General features: G+C 34.2%; 1 protein-coding gene across 1 annotated transcript in view; it reads left to right on the top strand.

Annotated features, from left to right (window-relative positions):
* TMEFF2 (transmembrane protein with EGF like and two follistatin like domains 2) overlaps positions 1–19,117 on the top strand; it is a 247,576-nt gene that overhangs the window by 191,581 nt on the left and 36,878 nt on the right. Inside the window, exons 6-7 of the mRNA XM_082467248.1 lie at positions 4,359–4,507; positions 5,220–5,279. Of these exons, the coding sequence (XP_082323374.1) occupies positions 4,359–4,507; positions 5,220–5,279 (209 nt within the window). The remainder of the gene's footprint in view (positions 1–4,358; positions 4,508–5,219; positions 5,280–19,117) is intronic.

Here is a 19,117-nt window from a genome sequence, read left to right as displayed (position 1 = left end):
TTGAGAAGGTTGCAGAAAAGTAAAAATATGAACTAGAGAGTAGGCACATTAACAGTGGAGTAAATGCCACCAGGGAGCCCCCTCTCCACACACACATACACAAATTCATCCACTGATATAAAGACACAAAACCCTGCTGCCCCATGAATATGAACTTCCAAAACTTTTTAAAAAGTTTTGAAGCAGAGACTTGGATTTAGTGCTAAAGCATAACAATTTTGTAATTTCAGTAGAGTCAGTTGGAATGTGTTTGTATGTATATGTGTGTCTGTTTGTGTGTGTTTTTATGTGGAGCCAACTTTATATAGTTTCATTAAGGATAAAATGTTCTGAACAATTGATGCCTTAAAGAAACAGATTAATTTAACATGTAACAGTTACTCATTCTAATACCAAGTGTTAGCTCAGAATTTTTTAAAACTAATATTCTCTGATATATCCTCATGACCCTATGATACTAAAAAGCCTGGATCCCTTGTTTGGGAAGACAGAGACTGAGTCAATGTTATTTAAGTTCATAAAATCATGATAAATATTCCAAAAGTAGACACAGCCTTGTTTTTTCAAGCCCTGTTCACCCAAAGCATTCATTTAATTAGTTAATATTAGGCATTTGGATCTTTCTTATTTTTCATTGTACTGAACAGTATGTAGAATAGTGCAGGCTTTGGCATCAGACTGCCTATATTCGAAATTAGGTTCTTCCGCGTACAAGCTGCGTGACTTCTCCAAGCCTACATATTCTTATCTGTAAGCTGGAGATGGTAAAAGTAACTACCTCATAGAGACAGAAGGATGAAAGGAGTAATAACATATAAAGCACATAACACTAGGACAGGCACTATCATTAAATAAGCTAGTATTATTATCATTATCCTCAAATTCAATTGAATATTCATTTGATCTCAGTGAGGACATTTAATATTTGCCAAGAAAATTATTTAGCTACCCTATGTCTATTTCTATGGCAGTAGAGTGATGAGAATTTATATTAATTTTATCCTTTCTTTAAAAATATAAAATCATGTTTCTGTATTCATTCGTTTCATTTATGTATGTATTGAAACCACAGTTATTGAAAGTTTAGTGTGTGAAAGGTATTGGGCGGGACAGGGAACACAAAGATGATTTAGCCACTACTGATAAAAATCAAGACAGACTTACAGTTGGAGACCATGGTCCTGAAATCTTGCATGGTTTTCTAATGAATTAAGCCTAATAAACTTAGGTACAAAAAATATATAGTAAGCAATGATCATATAATCAGAGTTCATTGGTCTTTCATAAACGTAGAAATGGTAGGTCTTTGTAAGCCAGTCCCAACGTTTCCCTTTCCCTAAGCTACATAATTTTAAAGCCATTTCAGCAATCAATGAAGCTTTTTCCACTTATTCAAAGAAAGAAAAATATTCTTCACAGACTTCCAATTTCCAATTGTTGCTGAAATTCATGAGCAAATTTATTATACTCATGCATTTATTTAATATATGCAAGGCCCAAAGAGGAGGGAGGAAGGAGGAGGTATGATAACACTATACAGTAGAGAAAAAGATAATTATAACCCATGCTTTCCTAAAGCTTATAGCCCAGCAAAACTCCATCTTACTTTCACCTGAAAGAATCTAGGTCCTCCTTTTGAGATGAGAATAGAAATGCCAAATGTCTATACTTTTATCTTAGGCATTTCCTGAAAGGCTTTATTTGAGGCAGTAAGAATAAGGAATTTCCAAAGGGGAAACAAACCTTAAAAGGAGATCCCTGAATGAGCAATGCTAGAAAAGGAAAGAGAAGAAGATGTCGGCATCAAAAAGTCTGTGGGACTAAGATCAGATCAGTCAAACTGAAAAAAAAAAAAGCCAACTGGAAAAGGAAGATCTTGTAAGATATCCTGAACAATTGTTTAATTTGGCGCTATGGCTTAATTAAGTGAATTCTTCACTGAAACGTTGAATCTGGCCAGTTCAATTCAATCAAATTTTCTCTTTCCATCTCTATTCTCATTTCACCATTTTGTTATGATTACCAAATGGATTTCTGAATTGCCAGTCATTTTTTGTCAAGATTATATATGGTGTACATCCCTGAATTTCTTTGTATTCAATTTGGAGACACCTGAAAAGCCCTTGATATCTTACATAGTTTACTCCAGATGGACAGAGGTTCTCACATACCTTCCTCTCTGTTCTGCTGCTGCTAACAGATAATTATTTCAGTGTCTTTCAAGGAGATAGTCTCTAGAGTCTAACACAACAACAGTCAAAACCTAAACTGTCTTCAACATAAATGAAGCTGTCTTTTTAAAAATACAAAAAAGTCAGTTCCTTCCCCTCTTTATTTACTACAAATGGTTAAGGAGAACAAGCCTGAGCTACAAGTCTCTTCTCCAAATCCTTTATGAAAAGGACCAAAAGCTCTTTGATCATGTAGGAGCTCCTGATCTCAGATTTTTCAGATGCCAAGAATCAGCCAAGGAAGCAATGTCGCGATCCCAGTAGCTGTCATCATGTAGCACCATCACGGCCAAGGTAGGAACACCACTCTCAATGACTTAAGCATGTAGAGATGGTTACTATCTGTCTTATTTGTATCTAAATAAGTGAAATATTAAAAATAACCAAGTGTTCCTAAAGCAATTCTCTTACAAAAAAATATTAAATGAATTAGTACAGTATCTGCCAACACTTTTAACAGAGATCTAGGTAATTCTGATACAGATGGTTTAAAGACTACACTCTGAGAAGCACGGGTGTGTAGACAAACCCTCTCTCACTCAGTCAACAAACCGATCAAGCAGTGATTCCTAGGAAGTGAGTCTGGTGCCAGGCTGACTGCTTAAGAATACAGAATCCTAGGCTTTTCCCCTAGACTTACGGAGGCCCAGAAACCTGCTTATAAATGGCTATGTTTAAATTTTTCCGGGAAACATACACAGCCTGCAGTAAGAGGAAAGGGGTTGTATTTTACTTTAACACATCTGTGGGGGGTCCTTGTTCCACAATTTACTAGCTCTCTGACATTATGTAATATCATTGGACTGAAAAATGGCTGTTTCGAAGATTAAAGAAAGCAATGCATGTTTAGAACCCAGCATGTAGTCAGCTGCTTGTTTTTGTTATCACTATATCCTATGCTCAGCTCCAAGTAGATATACAAAACTAAAATGTGTGATTCATCACTTCAAGAAGCATATCATCTATTTAGAAAAGTAATATAAATATTAATAAAAATTTTAAATGGGTTTATATTCTTTTTTTTTTATTTTTTTTTATTTTTTAGTATTAGTTGTTTTGTTTGTTTTTTTATACTGCAGGTTCTTATTAGGCATCAATTTTATACACATCAGTGTATACATGTCAATCCCAATCACCCAATTCAGCACAAATGGGTTATATAAATGGGTTTATATTCTAAGGCACTAACATATCTGCACACATAAACACGATATTCTGAGTGACAAAGTAGATTGTAAAATACAGAGAATTATAAGGACATAGGAAAAATCAGAAGAAGCTTGCTTTAAATGTCTAATTCTCTTAATTCAGGTGACCTAATTTTCATTAATTCACCAAATTTTTATTTCTATTAATAAAAATATTAAAATCATGAGCGATAATCAACTTATAATTATTTAAAACTGAAAATACAGTAGTATGTATCTGGGAAAGGGCTCCGTGGGATAGACTTCAAGGGGCCCATGAAACCCCTAAAATATTATGCAGAGTTGTTTATATGAGTATAGGTATTTCTGAGGAGAGATCCATACCTTTTACTTCATTCTCAAAGGGTTTGGTGATCTCCTCAAAACGTTAAGGACCACTGAAGATTCCTGTTTAGCACATCTTATGTGTATCCTCATATATGCTGAAGAAATTTAACTCCTGATTGTATTCCAAATAATCTCCATGTGTACTTTCTCTTAAATGTCCTCTGAATCATTTTCCTCAAGCTTTCACCATTCAAATATCCTGAGAAAAGAAGTAACACAGTAAGATTTCATTTAAGAAAATTGTAAAGCAGAGTTTCATGGCTACTTCAGCTTATTCAAATTCTGCAGGCATCAGCACGGAAGTTTATGGACATGTTTTAAAAGTTCCAGTGGCAGAGATTAACTGATGATTATTTTCTGAGTTTTCCCTTTTTATTTTTATCCATTGCTCAGTCTTTTGAATTATTTTTGATTTGTCCTATGTTTCTTTTCATCTCAGGTAGAAGAGTGAAGGAACTTCCCCTGGAAGGATAAAATTCAATTTTGCCAACTTGCATTTTGCCAACCTAGCAATTCTTCCACTTTGTGTTTTATTTATAATGTGGTAACAACTCTATTGATGTTACACATTTTTATTTCTCTCTTCCTTTAGGTGTGTGTGCAACATTGACTGTTCTCAAACCAACTTCAATCCCCTCTGTGCTTCTGATGGGAAATCTTATGATAATGCATGTCAAATCAAAGAAGCATCATGTCAGAAACAGGAGAAAATTGAAGTCATGTCGTTGGGTCGATGTCAAGGTAATGTTCACACCAAAATTCATTTTAAAGAATGTCTTTAGTCTTTGTGTAGAAATGAAAAGTGGAGATAACTCCTTATTAGGCAGCAGCTTCATTTTTGAAAGACAATTCTGACTTACAATGGGCAGTAAATTTTACTGCAGCAATTGTGGTGATTATAGGAGTTTGAGGGCCTATTGGCAACAGTCCATATTTTTTTCTATATAATGGGACTGTATCTTCACAGTGCCATCAACCCAGAGGCCAATATTCAGAAGATAGCAGATATACTCCTTGCACAGGGAAAAAAGAAAGTGAAAATCATTTTTAGCAAAGAATCTAAAGATTATTAGACAACCTTGAAATCAAAAGCAAATCACACCACTTTTAGGTATTGACTCAACAGAAATATTTCAAGTACATTTTTATAAGCAGTATGTACTGGAACGTTCTATTTTGTTTCTTGTTCAGAAACAAACGTCTTTTTTTGTTTTTGATTGGTTATTCTTTTACCCAACTTATCTCAGTTATAACTGTGAACCTTCTCCTTGCCCTAAACCTTAGAAAGCCTATATCCTTCTATTATTCACTCTCAAACAGAAATGACCTTGTAAATCTGCTTTGTATAAAGATTGCTTAGAAATATAGTTGAAAATTCCTTAATTGTAGTGAAGATACTGTTAGAAGGATATCTAGGAAACAGTTAATCTTTATTGTTAATTTTTTAACACAGATAACGCAACTACAGCTACTAAATCTGAAGATGGGCATTATGCAAGAACAGATTATACAGGTACGTAATATTTTCTACTACAAAATATGAGCACTGCTATTAAAGAGTTCTGGGGAACCACTGTTTACCATTGATCCTAAGCTGATCTTGCAAGACTTCTGACATGTGCTAGTCTTCTCTTGCTTAGTTCAAATTTTCAATAGACAAGACTGAATTTTTGTCGAAGCAAATAAGACACTTTTTTTTTGCCACAGTTAAAGCAATTGTCAAAAATGTCAGTAAGATATAATTAACTTGTTTTGACAGTGCAAACGGTACAAACGACAAAACATTTATCAAATTAATGGGCATCAATGGAAATTAATGCAATTTTTGGCAGTATATTATAATTAATGCAAATGTTCTTGTTTGAATTTTTATAAAAGTCGACAATAAAAAAGTTTAGAAAGAAAGGACATCTATAAATAGTAATACAGGCTGTCTATTTTGATGCAAAGTTAAAAAGGTATAGGTAATTTATTTTAAAAAATAATAAAATTCTTTATTTAGAAACTAAAATGCAAAATTATAGAGTAAAATTATACTCTGACACATGCAAAATTATAAAGCATTTAATGTAGACATGTAAATCTTATTTAGCAATTATAGAATATTATTTTGAGGAATATTTTTACCTAATATAGTTTTCCTGAGTGAGAAATAACTTATGGGTATTCAAATAAGATTTTAACAGATTCTTAAATTTCATAGAAATTTATGATAAAAAATATAATAAAAATAAAATTATTGAGGTTGATAATGATAAGCAGTTTTTTTTTTAAAAACAAGCAGTTTTCCATTTAGCTATTAAACATTTATAACTAGATTTATGGCTAATATTCAATCAAAAAATGCTTATCTTTTGAAATATGGACTACTATTCACTCTTTTTGAAATTGCACTTCCTTTAACACTATTTCTACCATTATATTTATATACATGATAAGTCTTGATGAAACTTTTTAAAGTTAGTCAATCAGATGTTTTACTCATAGATACCTCAAACATTTCAGAATTTGGAAATAACAAAAGGATTCTTTTTTTTACTTTTCCATTTTTATCTTAATGATTTTCAACAATGTAAATAAAATTTTCATGTGCTAGAAGTCTAGAATTATCATGGACGATGATACATGAAGAAACATTAGTTCTACGTAGATATTGTATAGCTGTTTCCGAAGTGTCCAGGAGAGATATTAATAGGTGTTCCTTGAAAAGAAGAGTCCATGGTCAGTAGGTTTGGGAAGAGTCCAGATAAACAAATGAATTTTTTACCCAAAACTCTTCATGGCTCTTATATGCACTGTAAAATTTTTAAGAGATGTGCATCTTTTATTTATTTAATGTTTTTTATGTTTTATTGTGCAGAATTTCTAATACATACAAAATACACACAAATGTAGGCTGTATAGTAAAATGAACCCACATGTACTCATCACTCAAACTGAGTAACATCAACCCATGGCTAACCTAGCCCCATCCCCACACCCATCTTTCTTCACTTTCAAAATATGTGGAAATAATTCCAGAAATTATGTTATTTTATTCACAAATACTTCAGCTTGCATCTCTAAAAGATTAACCCTTTTTAAATAAAATTGTCATTATCACACCTAAAATAATTATGAATAATTCCTAATAATACATAGCTTTTATCAAACTTATTCGATGAATAGCACATTTTTTGTGGCACATTTTTCATTACTAGTGTCACCAAGAATGCACTTTGGAATATGCTGATCTACAGGAAAATATTAAAAGTGATAAAAGATAATAATGAAAAATTGAGGTCTGAAGCTAATAGCATATATTTCAAATTTTAAATGATATAAAATTTAAATTCTATATTTTATTAAAAATAATAACTATATATTGACATTTTAAGTCACTACCTGACATATTTAATTTTACTGTAGCCTAAAATATTTGGAAATTTTACAAGGATCTCACTTTTATACAAGGAGTAACTTACACACTGCACTTAAAATACATTTATACCTGTTTTGCAAAGTAATTCATTTTGAAAAAAATCTTCAAAAATGTAACATATTGTGAATATCTTCTCCATTGAGCTCACAGCAGAATCAAACATCTCCCTGAGAATTTTGTCCCTGAAACAAAGAACTCTTCAAGTTGATTAGCATCAATGTGCAAATATATTTGCATTTATAAAATTGCACCAATAAATATAATGGAGTTTGCCATCCTCTCTATATTATGCATATTGCATATTAACGGTTTGTCCATTTTCAAAGAGTTTGGGGAGTTGAACTTTTATTCCAAAAAATATTTTATATTTGAGTTTGGTTTCAAACAGATCATCTCTGATCTTCAGTGTCGATGCTTTTAATTGACATTGTTTCCTATCTTAGGTCTTTATTGAACGTGAGAATGCGTTTTTAAATACATGCAAATGAAAACTATCTAGACACTCAGTGTTGTCCAAGATATTCTAGTTTGACATCAGATTTATCTAGTAGATCCCAAAGAAAAGCTTTTGAGATAAAAGTAAAGTTTAAAAATACATGTTTGTTGAAATCCAAATTTAAGACAGGAACAAAGATAATGTCAATTGAAGCTTGCAATTTATAATTAAACATTGATTGCACACTTTAAAATTCCCCTGGATTTAATTTATATGTCTATCTTCATCGATGATCTTATTAAAATGCAATATATACCCTTTTTTAGACATTATTTAAATAACAGTCAGGTCCCTCAGCATCTCCAGGCTTCCAGTAGTATTTGCATCTTCCTGAATTTTGGGACTCAAACTTTGGAAAAAAGTAAAAGGAACCAAATGGAGACTCAGTATGTCATTGTCCTCTTAATTTCTGTTTCACATGCTCAAAACTCCCCAAGGAAGGAAAACAGGAACTAGAACTTCATGGTCCCTAGAAGTTTGCTATGTGCTCACAGCTAATTTGATGTCAGTCACTTCCCTTGTTGAACAAAACATTCATGCGCTCTCCCACCACAGGGAAGTACAGATCTTAAAGCACTCTCATTTTTCCCCTTACATGTCCTTAATACTATAGTTTTAAAACTTTTAGCTTCCCCCCGCCCCTTTTTCCCTTTGAGCCTACCTTGCAGCTATTAATACAAGAACATATATTTCTGACTACAAAAATGGAAACATACTTTAAAGAAAGCTTAAATCTAAAAATAAATATGCTGTGTCTCATTTTTTATATCACTTTAAAAAGAAAGACTCCAAGTGAGGACAAACAGGGGCTAATTTACAAAAAAATAAATGCAAACTAAGAGAGCCACGCCCCTAACAAGATTAGAGCTTGACTGAACTTATGCAGAGCTGTGAATTCCATGAGCCTCATAGGCACATAACTGAAGTGGACTCTAGGAAACGAAAGAATTTGCCAAATCATCCCTGCCAGCATTACTTTCCGATTGTGTCTGACTTTGGTCTCTATTTTGCCCTCTCTCCTTTAATGAAACCCAAGGCATTAGTGAGTCCTGAATCAAGAGCCTTGGATCTCTTTGTTTCAAGGCAGACAGGATCCCTGTCTGATGAGCTAAACAAGCCACTTAATGCTATTCTCCCTTCATCAGTCTAAGATGGGCTTAGATTTAGGCCTTTCTCTTCACTCACAGAAAGGTTCAGAGAACACAATTTTATAAAACCACAAAGCTAAGGCTTTCAGGGATTTCCATTGTTTCAAAATGCTAATATTAAACTTTCCTTCTGGAAGTTTTTAAATAGAAAATGTTTTATATCTCTTGAAATTTGTAATATTTTCTTTAAAAAAATATATATATATATATACATATATTCCCTCATGTCTTATAATGAAAAAAAAAATGAAGTGCAACTCCTTCGTTTTTCTTCATCTGGTATGTGTATTTTCTGATTGGGTTGCTTTTCTGTCTAAAAGTCTGGTCATGCTTCATAAAAGTGGCTACATATTTTTTCTGGTAAAAATATACTTAATTTTATAAGTTGTTAGATGTAAAAAAAAAACAAACAAGCAAAACAGTCATGTAGTTAAATTAGTCTGTGTTTTATCATCTAGAAAATAAAATGTATTTTTAAATGCCATTCTGTACCAGTTTCCAAAAGTATTTGCAGTGGCTTATAATTAAAATATATTCAACAAAATTTTTTAAAGAGAAATTGAAAACGTAAAAGCAGAACTGTTGAGGAAAATAAACATATTGGCAACATAGACTATTATCGTTACTGCATTTAGCCCTAAGCGTTCTTGCAACCAATATAAAAAGAGAAATTATGATCGAATCAATTCATTCAACAAATATTTTCAGAGTCCCTGCCATACACACTCTGCTGTCGTGGGCTTTACAAAGGTGAATATATCAACCGAGATCTCTGCTAAAATGGAACTTAGGTCTTTTATTGTCTGATAAAAATAAATAATCAGTTCAGAGACCAAAGACAAAGTTTCTCCAGAACTAAATTCTAAAGGAAATATTTAGCATAGATCTCTTTATAAGGCATCACTGGAAAATATAGAATGGATAAGATCTTCAACAGTGATTTTTACAAAATATGCCAAGAGGCTCTTCATATAGCTGGGGATTTTTAAAAATCAATTTTTGATAACATTCTAGAGCATAGCATTAAAATACGTATAATTCAATGATAGAGTTCCTATGGCAGACTAAAGTTATGAGTTACATTTATGTATATTTTCAAATTGGAAAAAGATAACCCAGAATACTGAGGAAAATGGTTGCGAGAGAAAGCACGCTCAGTCTGTCTTCCTCGTGTATCTACAGGTTCAACGGGAACTGGATAATAGAACAGTCAGAAAGCTTGAGTAAAGATACAGAATATGTTAGATTATAGCCGGCATATGGGAAGAGAAACTTCCCGTTTTTATTAGCTGTTAATGAGAAAAGTAAGCCCTGCGTCATTCCCACTCTTGGGAGGGAGCCAGGGTCTCCCTACCTCTGAGTCTAGGTACAGACATGCATGGAGTCCATGTGCTTACCTGATGTACATTACACTGTGGCTATTCACCATTTTTTATAATATTTAGGCAGGATTAATTTTTAGGAAATGTTCTCTTTAGAAACCTTTTCCTTATCTTTAAGCAATAATTTAGATATTAAGCTCAGGTCTGAAATATGGAAGAAAGTAACCAGAAATACACATCTAAACCAAATTCCATCCATCCTATTATTATTCCATCAACCCATTTATCCACACTAAGAGGAAACTGACATCTTGAAAGGGTATCTAGATAGCCTAAGTGAATTGTCATAATAACTTGTTCTCTGTAGAAGCCATTGCAATTTACAAAGGCTTTTCACATGTATTGTCTCCTTCAGTCTTAACTGAAATGTGAGGCAGATATTATATGCGTTTGAGAAATGAGAGGTGAGAAATGGAGGTTCAGGAAGAGTAAGTAAAAAGATTACGTGATAGAGCTAAGGTTCAAACCATCATCGCTAATTTCAGAAACCAGCAAAATGTCAACGGTCAGGGATCAGGGGAGAAGTGTCACTACCTAACATTCTTAGAGGTTTTGGGATGCACTCTGCACCTTAAATGTTAACCCCTTGTGAGTTCCAGAGTCAAAAATGTCTCACCATGATATCCCCATTGCTGTGAGATGCTCCAAAGAGTTACTCTTCTCTTTGAACTTATGTCTATATATTATAAGCACTGTATTGTTTGGTTTTAAAATTCTCCTCTTCTGTGTCCTATTTATCCATATACACAAGAGAAGCCAAAGAGAACAGGATTTGTTACCAAGTAATCCTACATAAATAGAAAATGTGTGTGTGATACTTTGTAGTTTTACAAAGATCCATTCACATTACCTTATCTGCTCTAACGTCAATTCAATAAAACAGGGTTACAAATACTAGGGGGAATAAAATTGAGGCTCAAAGAAGCTAAGTGGCTGACCTGGAGCTGGACACAGTATTTTGACATATTGACCAGCCACCCATGCAAATAGGGCACTTGCTTGATTTATTTACTGTTTGCCTCGATTGCTCTTCCACTATACATATATAGACACAAATAGCAAGTGGTTACATATCATATTTATAATACAAATTAATTCAGTCTTGTGGCAAAAATCTGCATTTAAAATGGAAGCTTTTTCCATTTGCTCGTGAACACAAGGAGCACTTCACTGGAAAGCACGTTATGTCTAGGCCAATAATTTGATCTGTAGGAAATAAATAAATAGCAGCAAATGCAGGCAGCAGCTTGTAGCACAAATATTGGTATCAACAGTGAAATAAATAAAAACGTTTGCCCAGGCTATTACAGTGCCACCAGACTGGCCTAGAATATTTAAGCTCAGGAAATGAATTAAGATGTCAAGATTTTCTCAAGATTTCTGGGGGAAAGTGTCTCAATTCGAGTATTTTCCCCTCTGGGATTTACTTTAGAGTGCTGCAAAATTCATAAAGCTTTCTATGAACTCTAACTCACAATTTTTCCTGCTCTCTTGAACTTCTGTGCTTTCATTGTTTTCCCCATAAAATCATGTAGCCAGTCATCTGTAATATGATGTTATGTTCATGGTTATAGATAAACACAGAAATAGTATTTGCAATACAGATGAAGGTTTTCTACTGAAGAGTTGCCTTGGGCCCTGCTAGACACTCTGGAAAACTTTGTGTTTATGCCCCAGTTCATAAGTGAATCCTGCATCATTTATGTGCACTTTTTCCTATTTGAAACGCTCCTTTCTGAAACAAATTGTTCACCAGGAGGTGTTACTTACTACTTTTCTCTTCCATAAAGGTGTGGCAGCCAGTTTAGTGGTTAAAGCCATTAAAAATCAGACAGGGCTGAGCTGAAACACTGGTCATGCTATTACTGATTATTTAACCTTGAACCAATTAGTTGACCATTCTGAGCCTCAGTTTCTTCATCTGTTCAATGGAAATAATAAGCCTACTTCCACAGGGTTGAAGTTTGAATTAAAAGATGTTAAATAAGGCATTAGCAAGCAACAAGTGAGCTAGCTATTGCTGTTCTGTTTCTTTTGGTCTGACAACTGAAAAGAATTTATTTCTATGGGAAATGTAACACATTGTATGGGATATGGTCTGTTTATGTATGTTATTCAGAGTTTTTATACATATATTGTCATTTATGAGGTCATAAAATTACAGAAGGTTTATCTTTTTCCTACCCAAGTCATATAACAACTTCTTGCGAGATACTCTGGCTGATTTTTTAATTCACCTATAAAGAAATATTTATTGAGCACCTACCATTTATGTCTTTGAGACCTCAGTATGTCAAATTTTTCACATGGCCATTTTTTTTTTTCAGTTTTCCTCCAGTCAACATAATGTTATGTATGATATATTTTGATCATTTTAAAATAACAGGGTCACCAGATTATTACAACATGAGATTCAAATAGGAATTTAATGAGGACATAACATTTGAAAGAACTGCAAGATCATGATATCACTTATATTTCTTTTCCAGTTGAGCTTTAAATTAGTCATTTATACCCCACAGTGTATGTTTGAAGGACCTACACATTCATTATTTAAAAGAAAACCTGTGCAATGGGTGACCATAGTGATGGAGAGGTATCAAGCAAAAATAGCAGAAATGTGGTATATAAGAATTTATTTCTGTTTGTGCAAAACATTTAGGGAAAGCATTAAAGTCAGAACAAATATTTTCAACAAAAACTGATCAAGGAAGAACAAGTCTTGGCATAAGAGGCAAACATCTAGATATCACTGGTGAAAGTGACATAAATCTCCACCATGGTTTACCTTTTTACCTCAAACATGTTATTTCTGTCCCTAAGGAACAGTAGTATGATTATTGGTAGAAGGTGTGAATCTGAAAGAAGGGTAGGATATGTCCAAGTGCTCTGTATAATTTCAAGACACATAGTTCTCCATAAAACTAATATATAGAATTCAAGCAGTTTCAGAAAAACCCCAAAATATCCAGAGCACTTTGATTTGCTGCTTTTGTTAATGAGTTTGACATGCCCCAAATATATGAACCCACATTATCAAGCACATTAAAAATTCAGTTCTCACATCTTGACAATTTGAGACTATGTGCAAACATAATCAACTAAAAATATTTTTAAATATCTGTGAAACTAAAATCTCTCAGAGAAATTGCATTTCTAAACACTGCTACTTGTTTCATGGGTCATAGCTTATTCCCTCTAGTTGTTCATTTGGAAAATGCTCAGACTTTTAGTTTGAACTCAAATGTAATCAAGAGAAAACTAACTTATGAGCCAAACTCCAGGCATAAAGGTGTATGAAAATCAGTGATAAGGCTTGAGGGAAGTGGTGGTCCAGTAACCTGAAAATAGTAATGAGGACCAAAGAGGACAGCACCCCATCCTCACCTCTGAGTCCTGAGATGGGGGAGCGGAGGAGAAGGGTAGAGAATATGGCCACCTTGTGAGAAAGCTGAAGGGACTTGGTATTCTCAGGGAAAGCTAGTGCTTCAGTATGCAAGAAGAGAGATGAGAATTTCAGTGAAGCATCTGAGGATAGGGGGGAATTTGCCAATCATGGAGCACAGTTACAGGTGAGCTTTGGGAAGTGGTTGGAAGTTGGGGGCACAGAGGTAAGTTTAGTCAAGGGCAGAGAACCAACAAGGGCAGCACATCATAGAGATGATGATTCGGTGGAGATGGAGAACTGGGACAAGACAGGGCAAGAATTGGATATTGAGTAAATTCATGACAAATGTCTTGGACTTGTGGACTCAGAAATCTACATTTTCACCACACTAAGAGTAAGCTGTTGCTCCCCGGTGAACTGAGATTAACCAAATTCAATGTCTGTGAGTGGATCTGCAATGAGAAAGAGTTACCTAGAGGATTTGGTTCTCTGCCCAATACATTCTCTTCTTAGAGTCGAATTCTCTGAGAAGCCCAGTTATAATGAGGTCACTAGTGAACATGAATAGAGCATATATTCTTTAGATGTTTAAGGCATCAAGCTAGACAGCTTGATGAAAAAGACTATACAATAGAGATACTCCTGTCCTCAAATTTATATAGATAATAAATGACTTTGGCCAGGACTTCCTCTTCCATGGTTAGAGCTTACAGAAACACTATTGGCCTATGTAACTCTCCTTTGTTGAGTTTCCATTTCTCGGTGTTCTTGTCCAATCTACCTATTTTCCTAGATACAGTAAAGTTGAGACCTGCTCTCCCAGAAGCCAGTTCATGACTCTGAGGCATTCTAGTGCTCTGGAAAAGCACAGGGCAATCCTGTTCTCCCTACTTCTGAGTTCCTCTGGGATCTCTCCCAATAGCCCCGAAGAAATGACAATATTGGTATGAATATCAATATTAACCATATTGGATTGATAGGTCCTTCTGCATTGTGAAAGCTGAAAAAGTTTTTACACAAAGTTACCTTTGAAAGCCCTTCCTTAACATATAATCCAAAGAGGTTTGACCAATAACTGAGAAAAATGAGTAAATCTTGGAAAGCAAGTTTAATATCTTTTGGTATGTCCTAAAATAATTCTTAGCATTTGTGTTAATAAATGTCCTTTATGGTGACACTGTTAATGCTTCATTTCATAAAACACAAACAGAACAAGTTTATTAATTATCCCAAACAGAATGAGATGGAAGATTCTGCAGAGAGTTGTGAATGTATCATCGATGTTTGGTAGTGTTACATAATATTCCTGTAATATATATTCCAGGCCAATTAAAAAGAAAAATCTATTGCTTTTAATCTTTCACATTTTCTACGATTCAAAGCTGTGTGTGTCAGCCACACATCAGAAAACCTCTTCCCAAGAGCATTTTATTTAATAACGGAAATAAATGTCTATTTAACTAAAAAAATTTTTGAATAAATTTAAAAAATCATTCAGAAAATGAAGCCTATAAACAAGCTCCATTTGTCCTCCAGAAATTAAGTATTCCAGAAAGATCATGTTATTAGTCTACAGAGTTTCAACCAACAGGCAATTAGTGTTTTGTCAGGCAGTACACATCCAAATTCACTTCTGCGGATTGACTGTTCATGTACTGTCACAATTATTCTACAACTCTTGCACCACTGAGGTTTTTTCCTATTTATTTTTCCATTATTTAAAGAGCCCTAGGGAAGTTGAAGGTTTCTGGTTGTTTGAAATGACCTCTGAGCAAATCTCACTCCTATCCCCAAAGCGCAGCCACTCACCCTTCCCCAGAGTTGGCACATATGCCTTCGTTTCTGATTTTTAATGAAATGTAGCAATGGAAACATGAGACAGAACCACCAGGCAGGCCAGGGAAACTTATCTGTAAGGTAATTTTAAGAAAGTGTCCACGTTGTCTTCTATATGTAGACTAATTAATAGTAAGCAGAGCGCCCATCAACAATGATAGACAGCCATTAACTCTCACTTATCTAAGCACATCGTCAGGACTATATTCTAACATTCAAGCTGACTGCTTTCTACAATTTAATATGCTTCTTAGCTGTTCACATTAGCCATGAATTGGTATGGGCTTAGGAAACACAGATAATTGTAATGTTATTTTAAGAAAACCACTGTCATCTTTATTATAATCATTATCATCATCATCATCATCACATCAGGAAAATAATACCACTGGAATAGGATCACTTGGCTCTTTCCAAAATCAACTAGAACTTATATGTGTGTTGACTATTGTTTTGGATTCTCTACAAGGCTATTCTCCAATGATATGGGTAGCCATATTTATTTCTTAATTTCATTTTAATTTCAGAGTAAACAACTTACAAAGAGCATTTTGTAGGGGAAAGAGCCTGAAATAGGAATGCAGAAACTTTCGACTTAGTGTCATCTCTATTCTACCTCATCGAAACTTAGATAGGTATTTAGCCTCTCAGAACCTAGGTTCTCTCATCAGTAAAATCTGAAAATAAGATTAGATTATAATGATGTCTTTCTAGATTTAGGATTCTATCATCAACTATACAGCTTTAGTTCAAAAATCATGAACTTGACGGAAAGTTGTTGACCATCACCTTATGTTAGTGTTTCTCAACTGAGGCAACATTTAACAATTTCTAGAGACATTTTTGATTGTCTGGGAAAGACAGGGTGTTAGTTACATGTAGTGGGTGGAGGCCAGGAATGCTGCTAAATTAAACGTCTTACAATGCAGAGGACAGGTCCCCACAACAAAGAATTATCCGGCTAAAATGCTAATAGTGTCAAGGTTTGGAAACCCTGCTTTATGGCATTAGAAATTATAGATAAGTATATAGCACATAGGTTCTAGAAATTAAGTGGCACTATGAAGTCCAGATCTGGGCTCCCTAATCGTTTCTCAATTCTCCCGTGCCCCAAGAGGAGATACAATCCTAAACCAAGGATCATTGGTTTAGTCCAAGTTTCTTTTCATTTCACTGTTTGAAACATACACACTCATTTTTTTAAATGATGGTTGTCCCATAAATAGAAATGTCCTTTAAAGTTTTACAAATAGAGGGAATATCTGTTTCTGAAAAGGCTTATCAGAATGATGAAAATGCATCTAGCTAAAAAGGAGGTTATACTCTTAGTTATCATAAGTTACTGAGGAAAGTCGCCTAGTCATAACTGGATCTGTTATCTTATTCAGTATTCCTACCTAGTAGTCTAATAACCCAGGTCCCTGCTTTGCTTCTGTTCAAAGCTGTGTCATCTTTGTGTTCATATTAGCTACTCCTTACACATTTTGACTAAATTGCTGAACCAAACATTGCCTGTTTGAAAGATCTTTAATGATATTCTTTGAGGAGGAAACCATTTTAAAGCTTCTTTTTATTATCTGGCACTTCCACAGTAGAAATCTTTGTAAACCTTGATTCATAGGAATATATTTAAAACCAACTGGCTAAATTCTATTTAAGTGTCCAACAGCAATTCTTAAGGCTGTAATTGTTGTGTTGTTCACGGAACAAAATGCTTGATATGGCTTTAGATCTCAGGTATTCATGAAAACCTTCATAGTTGAAAATGAAGGGGAGTCTGAAGATGTCTCTTAAATGGCAACTTAGCGCTGAGCTAGACTGTGCCTCTTCCCTCAGGGAAGGACAACAATGTGCATTACTGTTTAACGGCTCCCAGGCACAGATCCTCTTTGGGATGGGGAATAAACCCGGCTGCATTGGTTTGCCGTCTTACCTAGTGAAATAAAGTTATTGGTTTTGCAACAAGGACAATGAGGATATTTGTTTAAAAAGACAAGTTGGAAAAATAGCAAAGACAACAGGAAATGATAAATGAGCAAGTCTTTGCTACAGTAATTACTTTAGTATTGAAACAAATGAATAACTTTCACAGCAATGCTATTTTCTGTCTTACATTATACTACCATCTATTCATATAGTATGTGTACCATTGGCCTTTATGCTGGAACAAAAAATATCTATCTATCTATCTTTCTATCTATCTAAGAAGGAAGGGTTGGTAAATAAATTGCCTGAGATATATGTGTTAATGTTTTGAAAAACTTATGCTGTCCTTTCTGGAAGGAGAGTATCTCTAAAAGATGGGAATTTTTTTTTTCATCTACACTAGTTTTATGCCAAAAGTTAGTCATTTAACTTTTGGCAAAGTGAGAGAGTGGCATGTACATATATACACTACCAAATGTAAAACCGATCGATAGCTAGGGGGAAGCAGCCGCATAGCACAGGGAAATCAGCTCGGTGCTTTGTGACCACGTAGAGGGGTGGGATAGGGAGGGTGGGAGGAAGGGAGACGCAAGAGGGAAGAGATATATATGTATATGTATAGCTGATTCACTTTGTTATAAAGCAGAAACTAACACACCATTGTAAAGCAATTATGCTCCGATAAAGATATTAAAGGAAAAAAAATGAAGTAAATCTTTCTGGTATAGCCAAATGAAATAACATACAAGTATCTATAATCCATTTATTGAATGTTATTGTGCATATGGTTTGTTAATTCCCTACTGAAATGTTTTGATTTTGTGGACAGGTTGTTGAAAGACCTAAATTCTAAGCCTACCTGCTCAACTTATAAATGTTATATGACCTGGGGAAGTCTCCTAAACTTTCTGAGAATCTTTAAATGAAGATTATATCTTTTCTGCTTTTTTCACATGTTTTGAAAATGAAAGTCTTTTGTGAGATGAGACTCACTATGCAGTTATAAGGAATTATTAGCACAAACTTAGGACATGGATACTTCTTATTCTAACATGCTTTTTATGTTGTTATCAAAGTTTTAATTGTTTTCAAGATAGAAATAATTCTTTAATTTGGATAGCATAATTTTATCTAATTTTTTAAAAATTCAAACTGAAGATTTTTAGATTCTAGATTTCTATTTTCCTTTTTCTGTGTATAAGCATACTAATTGGGTTATTTAAAAAATTTTAAGAAGAAGGCAAGGCTGTGTTAGACTCAGTCTTCCCTTGACTATGTATAAAGCTTTGAATTTATGCCCCAGGTAGATCTGTTCCCCACTGATAGGCTTAAATCTTGCTCAAGCTCTACTTTCTAAAAGCACAAGGGCTATCTGGAGCAACCACTCATATTGTTACAATGACTTTTTTTCTCTCCATGTGTTCCTAAATAATGTAAGAGTTCATTGTACTCAACAAGTATAGAATGTTTCAGAATTTGAGTAAAAATTATATTAGTGTAAAGTAATAAGACTTAGCCCTGTTAAGAGAATTCTCTTACAGAATTTGAATGTAGCAGGGTACCAATTAAAATTATGGGTTAAAATTGTTAAAGGGGGGACCTTCAAGATGGCAGAGGAGTAAGACGTGGAGATCACCTTCCTCCCCACAAACACATCAAAAATACATCTACAAATGACACAACTCCTACAGAACAACTACTGAACCCTGGCAGAAGACCTCAGACTTCCCAAAAGGCAAGAAAATCCCCACGTA

The sequence above is a fragment of the Balaenoptera physalus genome (genome assembly GCF_965194825.1).
Source record: "Balaenoptera physalus genome assembly, chromosome: 6".
Taxonomy (NCBI): domain Eukaryota; kingdom Metazoa; phylum Chordata; class Mammalia; order Artiodactyla; family Balaenopteridae; genus Balaenoptera; species Balaenoptera physalus.
This window is presented reverse-complemented; position numbering and strand designations above follow the sequence as displayed.